The 9,773-nt window shown below is 36.6% G+C and overlaps 2 protein-coding genes across 3 annotated transcripts; one reads left to right on the forward strand and one right to left on the reverse strand.

The window, feature by feature from the left end:
- Positions 1-140: 140 nt before the first annotated feature.
- Positions 141-2,480, forward strand: LOC125207393 (Pentatricopeptide repeat (PPR) superfamily protein). Of its 2 annotated transcripts, none has more exons than XM_048106716.2 (2): positions 141-369; positions 758-2,480. In XM_048106716.2, the coding sequence occupies exon 2, from the start codon at positions 787-789 to the stop codon at positions 2,314-2,316; it is 1,530 nt and encodes a 509-aa protein (XP_047962673.1). In that variant the 5' UTR covers positions 141-369; positions 758-786; the 3' UTR covers positions 2,317-2,480. The 2 variants fall into 2 exon arrangements, with proteins under 2 accessions (XP_047962673.1, XP_088920503.1); XM_089064377.1 differs by lacking the exon at positions 141-369 and having other exon boundaries at positions 1,008-1,168; positions 1,267-2,480.
- Positions 2,463-6,966, reverse strand: LOC125207386 (calcium-dependent protein kinase 18-like). Its single transcript, XM_048106702.2, has 12 exons — positions 6,241-6,966; positions 5,542-5,672; positions 5,412-5,453; positions 5,187-5,298; positions 5,019-5,097; positions 4,622-4,791; positions 4,275-4,401; positions 3,920-4,035; positions 3,727-3,834; positions 3,578-3,640; positions 3,303-3,476; positions 2,463-3,223 (listed from the first exon to the last, which is right to left on the reverse strand). The coding sequence occupies exons 1-12, from the start codon at positions 6,634-6,636 to the stop codon at positions 3,062-3,064; spliced, it is 1,680 nt and encodes a 559-aa protein (XP_047962659.1). The 5' UTR covers positions 6,637-6,966; the 3' UTR covers positions 2,463-3,061.
- Between the last annotated feature and the right edge of the window lie 2,807 nt (positions 6,967-9,773).

A 9,773-nucleotide genomic window follows, 5' to 3' on the forward strand; every position in this document is an offset into this window, starting at 1 on the left:
TCATGCGTTCAGGCCCATGTAAATGAGCAGGCCCACACTATTTGGTTCAATTTTGCCCAGATACAAGTAATGGCTGAATTGTTGGCAAAATGACCTATTTACCCCTCTGCCAAAAATCGAAACATCCCCAAATTTGTTTCAGATTGCTTTGTTTCATTTTCAATTTTCATCTCTCTATACAAACCTTGCATTACCTCTACAAGCTCTCTCTCTTCCACCAGAATGTTGCCGGAGCTCGATTTCTCACTTCTGCCGGCAATAGGTGAGCCATAGGATTCTAAATTACCACAGAAACAGAAAAAGGGAAACCGGAAGAAGGGGGAGGCGAGCGGGAAGGATAAATTCTCGTGGCCGTCCGGCGCTACTTTTGTAAGTTTTGCAGTGTTTGTGTTGTTTTCATCTATTTCCAAATTTCAGTGAACTAATTCAATGTCTGACCTTGTCTACTGCTTAATAAATTTATGCTGTGCTTGAATCTATGAACTCATTTATAAGTTTTCTGCGTTTGATTGAGTTTAGAATGTTCTAAATATTGTAGAATGTTGGTATGATTTTTGAAAATATGATCTTTTGAACTCTCACAATTAGATTTTGCTGCTTTATGTATTAATTGTTATACAAAAGTATTGAAAAATCACAATCTTTTCTTATTATAAGCTCTAACATAGCCCTAGAAAGTAGTAGAAACTGGCAGCTTATAAGATCTTTATGATGTTTGTACTTATCATGTTTGCAACTTCTCTGAATGATATAATAGGAGATCCAGTGATTTATGCGGATGATATAATGAATGTTGTTTCCGGAAAGAGCCGCCGCTTATTATCTGTTGAACCCTTGTCATCTTCGGCTAAGTTTATCTCTCCTCTCCAAAACCCAAAGGTTGCCCCAGACGGAGTAGATGCCCCTTCTGAAACTACAGCTACACAAACAGTATTTACTAGGAAAAGCAAGTACATTTCCCATGAGTCCGTCATCAACTTCATTAAACGTGAGAAAAGCCCAGAAGACGCGTTGGAAATCTTTAATAAAGCATCAGCACAAAGGGGTTTTCAGCATAACAATTCCACCTATGGGATAATTCTTCATAAGCTTGCCCAGTGCAAGAAATATCAGGCCCTTGATGGAGTTCTTCATCGGATGACCTATGAGACGTGTAGATTCCATGAAGGTATATTCCTTAATCTCATGAAACATTTCTCTAAAGCATCCAAGCATGAGAGAGTGCTTGAAATGTTTCACTCTATTATGCCTATTGTACGTTCGCAGCCGTCCCTGAGAGCCATCAGTACATGTCTTAACCTTCTGGTTGATGCAAATGAAACTGATTTGGCAAGGAAGTTTCTCCTGAGTACTCAGAAAGACTTCCACTTGAAGCCGAACACGTGTATCTTCAATATTGTGGTCAAACATCACTGCAAGAAAGGGGATATTGAATCTGCTTTTGTAGTGATGAAAGAGATGGAGAAGTCTGAAGTTTCTGCACCAAATTTGATAACCTACTCAACTGTGATTGATGGTCTTTGTACGAGTGGCAGGTTAGAAGACGCAATTCAGTTATTCGAGGAAATGGTGTCTAAGCATCAGATAGTGCCGGATGCATTGACTTATAATGCTCTGATAAATGGATTTTGTCGTGGACAGAAAACAGATAGAGCCAAGAAAATAATGGATTTTATGAAGAAAAATGGATGCAATCCCAATATATTCAACTACTCATCCTTAATGAACGGGTACTGTAAGGATGGTAAGCTTGAGGAAGCAAAGGGAGTGTTGAATGAGATGAAAGATACAGGGCTGAGTCCCGATACTGTTGTGTACACCACTTTGATTAATTGGTTGTGTAGGTCCAGCAAAACTAACGAAGCTATAGAGCTGCTTAAGGAGATGAAAGAAAACGAATGCAAGGCAGATGAGGTAACGTTTAACGTCATTCTTGGTGGATTGTGTAGGGAACACAGATATATTGAGGCTCTTAACATGCTCGAGAGGCTTCCCAACGATGGTGTTTATCTTAATAAGGCTAGTTATAGGATCGTTTTGAATTCTCTGTGCAAAGAAAGAGAACTGGAGAAGGCGGTGGATTTGCTGGCTCTGATGCTGCACAGGGGTTTCGTGCCCCATGTTGGCACGTCAAATGAGTTATTAGTTAGTCTTTGCAACGCAGGAAAGGTGAACGACGCTGTTAGGCTGTTGTTTGGGTTGGTGGAGAGGGGGTTAAAGCCAGATCCTCTTACATGGAGTGTTCTGATTGATTTAATCTGTAGAGAGAGGAAGCTACTGCCTGCATTTGAACTACTTGATCAACTTCTAAAGTAAGGCTTGTATTTCCCATGATGTTGCATCAAATTTTCTAGTTGTCAGAATTATTGATGGCAAGTAGAGTTATGAGAGAAAATAGTTGTAATTTAGAATTAAACTATACATCAGTTGTAATTTAGCAAAGTTCTAAATATAAACAGATGTTTATACCTCTTGAACAATGGTAGCTTGTCTCTTCATTCAAAAATAGCAGCAGTTTCAGCTTGTCCACATTTCATAAGTGCGTGGAATATATAACAAAGATACATTCGAAAGTAGTAGTAATGCTTCCAATTTTTATAGACAAACATCAAGAGCATCGGTTAGGGCTCTAAATCATCTAGATGATTAGCATAGTAATTGCTCAATAACATGGCTCGACAACAAAACGACACGACACCGATTGCTCTGGCGCAACGTTGACAACTCCACCGTGTCGCCAGCTCAACTCAAACATCATGAATCCGCCACCGCCTATCAAGTCTAAATTTGGCTGTTCTCCGATATAAGGGTAAAAGGCGACAAATTTTCATCGATGGACATACATCTTACATAAAAGCAGACAACAACATCGGCAGCACCATATCATTTACAGGCATATCAAACCGTCCACATCGTTGCCGAAATAATGTGGGCTGCTCTTACTACCACAACTTAGGCAAGGGACAACGACGACGACGACGACGGAGATGATGAAAAACGAGCAGTCTCCCAATGAAAATTGCAGCAGAATGGAGGAACCTATACATGACTCATCAGCCCGCTACATCTTCAGCGCAGTAGTTCGAGCTGCAGACGGGCTTGCCACACCGGTCAGGCTAGCAGTTCTTAGAAGCCTGCGGAACTCGGACAAGCTGATCTTGCCGTCTTTGTCAATGTCTGCTTCTTCCAGCAACGGCTCAAGCGAACCCCTTAAACACGTGTGCTGTGGAGCCATCGAAGAATATAAGTTTGGTTTCAATAAGTTGAAAGATCAAAAGGAGGGGGTTTGGGGATGTACGAACCATTTGAAGCTCCTCTGGAGTAATGTATCCATCTCTATCAACGTCGAATTTCTCAAAAGCCGCCTGCGACCTGTGATTCCATTTCTCCGTGTTGTGCTCCTCCAGCTGGTGGACGTGTACGGTGGCTGCAACGAACTCTGAGAAATCTACAAGTCCATCAGTGTTGCTATCAATCTGCTCGACAGAAACAGACAACAGCAATCAGAAATCAGAACTGCACGAATAAAAACTCGAGCCATACTGACACGACAAACGAGGCAGAGCACAGGACATACCGCTTGAAGGATTTCAAGAACTCTCGAGTCCTTCATTTTCCAAGGAAGATCCTTCTCCATGGCCTGTAAACACGTATAATAAGGTAAATACTACACTGCAAATAAGCAAAGCAATTTCAGTCTAGCAAAATCACCAACAAGCAACTAACCTGTCTCATTTCCTCGAGACTGATGACACCGTTTTTATCCACATCAATCGCATCAAACTGATCTCGAATATCAGATAACTCCTCTTCATCGAGCGTGCTAGCCAACGCCTGGCACATTAAAATTCACAATTAATGAAGCTTCATCTTTTTATCTTTTACTACCCACTACTCACTAGCATAAAGAGTGGCTAACCCGAAGAGCAAACTGCTTGAATCGACTGTATTTCACAAATTGCCGCATGTTAGATAAAACAGAGATGTCTAAAGGAATCTCTGAGGCTTCACCTCCTTCTCGAACCCATGGATGTGCTGCAGAAGCTAAAGCATCAATATACTGACCCAAAGTGTACGCTTGTTATAACCCCGTTAAGAAACAACATTTGATGTTCACATTAATAGAAACCTTTACATAATTGGTTGTTTAACAATGATATTAATATTAGAATATAAAGAGTTATAGTAGATATGGGAAACGCTCTAAATGCTACATCCACAGCTGAAGCAATTAATTACTAGCTATAAAGATAAACGGGAGGCGTAGGACATACACAAGGCCTGGGCTGCAGTAAGTCGTGCTTGAGGATTTTTTACTAGCAACTTCTTGACAAAATCTTTTGCAGGATTGCTAATCTTGGGCCATGGTTTACGCCGAAAGTCAGGCTTGTTCCTCAGAACCTATAAACATGAAAGACACAGTCGTAAGTATATAACAAAGCGGACTGTCGGGAGCCAAAAATCATGCATGTATCATCATTTTTCGTGTCATTAAAGTAGAGCAGGGAATTAATGAAATCGAGTTGATGTGCCCATAAATTCAAGTTTATGCTCATATCCACCGAAAAAATGGATCATATAATCCAGATTATGGAGTGAGTGAAAAAGACAAGTATTCCACCTCCTTAAATATGCCATCCTCGGTTTTGTCCCAGAAAGGCCGCCGTCCACAGAGCAAGATGTAAGTAATTACACCAATGCTCCATACATCTGACTCGGGACCGGACTTACGTTTTAATACCTCTGGAGCTACATAATATGCACTGCCAACAATGTCTTGGAATTTCTTTCCTGATAGAAATTTGAAGGGAATCTGATGAGTGAGAAAATAATTCAAAGAATCTCCATAGATTTACAATTCACATAGAATATAGTAACACTTTGTGGATGGATTCGCTCCGGAAAAAAAATAATAAACGTAGATTGTTTAAAATGGAGTTTCAAATATGAAGTGGTGATCTAGGTAGTACAATAGTAGGTTCTTCGTAATATTCAGGACTGGGATCTAGTAGTCATACCTGGTCTAATGATGTCCGAGAGACCAAAATCTGTGGCCTTAAGATGTGAATCCTCATTCGGAGACTTAAATAAAAAATTCTGCAGGAAAGGAAAAAAAAAAAAGAAAGAGATTAGGACATCAGTCAAGAACTGTCTTGACAAAAAACAATGAAAACGCTAGCACATACCTCTGGCTTCATGTCACGGTGTACAAAACCATGTAAATGGCACTCAGCTGCAACTTTTAGCATCTGCCTTACGACAATGGCTGCATCTTTCTCCGTGTAACGGCTTTCCTTTCTGTTAGAGTAATAAGCTTTTTAAGTACCAGAAAATGCTTCAGGCAAAGCAAAAATCCCATTCAACAAATACAATCAACAAGAAAGATATTGCAGAACTTGTGGAGTGCTTACTTTGACAGGATACGGTCCAGCAGCTCTCCGCCCTCACATAACCTAAACGACCAAAGTTGGTAATACGTCAACAACATCTCGATTGCAAACAGATCAATCCAGAAAACTTAAGTTTTGAGTACAAACTTACTCCATCACTATGTATACATATGAATCATCCTCAAAAGCATTATAGAAGTGAACCACGTTCTCATGGCCAGTCAACGCCTTCAATATCTTGACCTCCCGCTTGACATCTTCGACAGCAATCGGAAGAACCATCTAGTCATGTATATGTATTCAAGAAAGTGTTAGCTACACAGCTTATAGGTTTCCATTAGCCGAACACCTCGTATCCCTTATGCTTAAGATTTCGCAAGAAAGCCATCTGCCCCAAATCAATGCTATATACACACAAACATTCATTCCATAAAAGGCCGGGTAGGAAAACATATGTAGAAAATAGACTTGTACAACAACAGACTGTCTAGAAACGGAATTTATCCATTGGCCTACACTATTCTTTTCTTCATTCAAATGTTAGCTTAACAAGAGAGCAAAGGCAATCGATCATATACACTCATGTGATTCCACTCACATCCAAAAACACACAGTGAATGAAAAGTGCAACCAAAAGATTCTTGCTGAATCTTGCATCATTATAGAGTGTAGGATGACTTAAAACTCGAACTTCCACAATCCTCAAACAGGAAAACAAGATTCCCACTCTCATAATAATTCCAATAAATCAATTTAATAATATTAAAGAATTAAGCATGACTCAAAACTTCCTATAAATACACAGAAACATAGCTTAGCAAACTAGAAAAAATGTATCGAAAAATCTTACCTTGCCCTTATCTATCTTCTTTACAGCAACACGATCTCCATTGGACTTATCAATCGCAACATATGTATAACCAAATTGACCGTGTCCCAACAATTTCCCAATCGAATACCTCATGTCAAAATCCTTGTCATATCCAAAATCTGTTCTTTTACCACATGGAATCACCCCACTTGGCCTCTTGGAAGAATTCTTGAGATTATGGTGAGAAGGCTTCTGCTGCTGACTCTTGTGATTCTCTCTTGCCTTCTTCTGATTATGATTATTGTGGGAGCTCTCCTGCTTCCTCGCCGGAGCGCTTGCGGTGGCGCGGTTGTTGACCGCAGTGGTGGTGGTGGTGGTGGTAGCGGTGTTGCTATTGGAACCACTAACTTTTGAGGTTGAAAAACAGCTACCCATTTCTCAAAAACGGAAGAAAAGCCCAAAGATTCCAACTTTATCTCAAAATTATGAATATTGAAAAATGGGAAGATCAGGGGCGATGATCAGACAGACACAGACATGGACATGGTGGATGAATTGAGCAAAAAGGAAGGAATATATATTGGAGGAAATATAATCTGAAATGATGAGACATAATTTATTATAAGAGGAAAGATTAAAGCAGAGAGGAGGAAGAAGGGAAGAAGGAGATGAAGAAAGGCAATGGTCAAACAGACTTTTGGTTTGGTTAGGAGAGAGAGGGATGAGAGAGAAGGGGATTACCCTAAAGCTCCCCTCCTTTCTAACCTTCATTAATTTTAGTTGCCTGCTTATAAAGATATGATCTATGATGCCACAAATATTGCTGTTATTATTAATTGAGAAAAATATTACTCGAATTTTCTTTTCTTTTCTTTTTTTGCATGTGTTTTTGACTAAAATTCCATAACCAATTTCATTTCCGAAATGAATTTCGAAATTTATAAAATGAAGAGTCTGACATTCTGGTCAACTATTTAAGCCTATTGTTGTACGATAGATTAGATTATTCGTATTCTCGAATTCTAATAAGATCTGCAACGTGCTTTAATAAAATTTAATTTGTTGGAAATAAAATGGGTAATGTAGTGTTAAATTGAATGATTCAAATCTAGATCGTTCGATCATTAAAAGTTGATTTTAGATCGATTTGTTACATATATCAAGTAAATCAAACATGTTCTTGTGTGGGAAATAAATGATTTACAAATTGAGTAATGAGTAATGTTATATATGTTTCATGTTATATGGTAAAAGCGTGTTAGTATTATTTATCACCGCAAACTATTTATTAAACTATATAACATAATTTCGATCCCAACTTTTTTACAATATCTGCAAATCTATCTCAGTTTTTATGAAATACAATAGACTCAATTTTCAGCCATCATGGATGACATACTGTGTTAAAATTTTATTTGTATATTCTCTCATGTGATAAGCCTTCGACAAATTGTGATACCGGAAACTGAATCAAGCAATAGATTTAATAAAAAAAATTTAATATAAAACTGATATTTTTCAAAAACTAAAATAGATTTGAAAATATGCTAAAAGGTTGAGATAGACACTGTAATTAACCCATAACAATATCATCAACATAGAATAGAAAAAAATAGTACGTGGACAATGTTCTCTAATAATCGTGTTGAGTTAATTAGTTAATTTTACTCGAACTCGAGCTCTAATTAAGTTTGATATACTTAGTGTTGAATGGAGCTTATAAGCTAATTTGTAAAATACCTGTTTAATCGAGCATAACAGTTGAACTTTAAATAATTTTTAAATTCTGCATGTAGCATTAAATTGTTACTAATCATTTGAGTAAGCAGGAGACTTGAATCAGATTTTATCGCTTAACAACTGTAGAATATATGAAAATCAATTTCTATTTATATCTTTTGTTTTCATCAACTTTGAATTTTAAATTAGTTCGTTTTTGGTTTTGCGTAGTGATTAGTGACTATGTCAACTTCACAGTCTTTGTTAATTACTACGAATATATGAATTATTAATGCGCTGAAGTTTCTAAGAATTTTTATTATTCAATTATTCATCTATGCGAAAATTCAAATATGCGCTGTGACAAGTAGCTAGCATTAACATTTTTTTAGACAGAGAAATTTTTTAGCATTGTTATGATTGGTAAAATGGTATAAATGCGTTCAAATTGGTGATGGATTCAAACAAGACAAGGGAGTATCATTGACTGTGTTTTCATCAATTATTATTTAAGTGTGTGAACTAACTGCCACAGTCATTTTCAGAGTACAATCTAGAGTTTCTATAAGATATGTTTGAGATATGATAATAAATCAAAGGCAAGTATGCATAAGGTGTCCATAATTCAAACATAAAAGTAAGTTTTATGGATCCTTCCTTTTTTTCATATAATTGGTTTAGAATAATATTTTATATATTTTTATTATCGTATTAGAGCAGGTTTATTGTGTACAACATTCAACTAACCCAACATTATATCTAAATTTTAAATTTGGGTAGTTCAATAGAGAGTTAGTCCAATACAATCATAAAAGAATCCAACTACTTTAAGATTCACTTTGAAGGATTTAAGGGAGGATATTGTCACAAACACAAATAAATACTCCCCATGTCCGCAAATAGAAGTCTCATATCTCTATTTTAGTCTGTCCGCGAATAAAAGTCTTGGTTCACTTTTACCATAAATAGTAACACTTTCCATTAACTCTTTTCACTTACATTTTATTTAAAACTAATATATACAAGTGGAATCCTTATTCCACTAATTTTTTTTCATTCAATTTTCTTAACATCTCTAAATCTATGATGCCCATAAATGGGACTCCTAATAATGGATGAAGTAAGTATTATACAACACTAGTATAAAAAGAACAAAAATCATTCCCATCATCAATGGATTATATGATGGAATCTATAGGTTACTCCTATAAGGATTTGTCATCACACTGACTACTTACATAATATTTGAGTTTATGTAGTGACAAACCAAAAATAAATTCATCATATTCTAACATTAGTTAGTTTTGAATTGTAAGGTATAATCAAGCTGACATTGAAATGATTGGATTTGCTACTTTATTATTGGAGTGATCAGTTTCACAAACTAAAAGTAATAGAGGAGTATTATTGAAGTTGGATCAGTGTTAATTACTGTTTTTTAAGAACAGTGTTGTAGCTTTGGTGGTCAAGTATTAATAATTGGAAATAATAAAATTACTTGTGGGTTCAGAATTAGTTTTCCCACTACTGTGTCTGTTTGTGTCAAAGTCTCATGGAGATAGAGATGGGGGAGTACTTTATTTTTCAGTTCACATTACAAAGTTTTTCACCTCTTTAATTATAGTACTAGTAATAAAATTTTTAATGAAATCCATATACGTGTGCCGGTGGTTGCTTTGAATACATGTATGTTCATACGCTGTTATTATTGCGAAAAGTTGATAAATGTACAATTAATCGTATATGCATAATTAAACTCTTACTCAATATATAGTATACCTATTTTGAATCAAGTTCGAAATAAAGTGAAAGGCTAACTAATTCAATAATCTATACTTTAATTTAATTAGGTT

The sequence above is a fragment of the Salvia hispanica genome, chromosome 2 (genome assembly GCF_029641045.1).
Source record: "Salvia hispanica isolate PSC_SH4W2 chromosome 2, Shi_PSC_v1, whole genome shotgun sequence".
Taxonomy (NCBI): Eukaryota; Viridiplantae; Streptophyta; class Magnoliopsida; order Lamiales; family Lamiaceae; genus Salvia; species Salvia hispanica.

Coding starts and splice junctions, on each gene's coding strand:
- LOC125207393 (XM_048106716.2), top strand. CDS start 787: ATGAATGTTGTTTCCGGAAAGAGCCGCCGCTTATTATCTGTTGAACCC.
- LOC125207386 (XM_048106702.2), bottom strand. CDS start 6,636: ATGGGTAGCTGTTTTTCAACCTCAAAAGTTAGTGGTTCCAATAGCAAC. Junction 5,454..5,541: donor TATGTATACATAGTGATGGA/GTAAGTTTGTAC, acceptor TTGGTCGTTTAG/GTTATGTGAGGGCGGAGAGC. Junction 5,299..5,411: donor CTGGACCGTATCCTGTCAAA/GTAAGCACTCCA, acceptor TTACTCTAACAG/AAAGGAAAGCCGTTACACGG.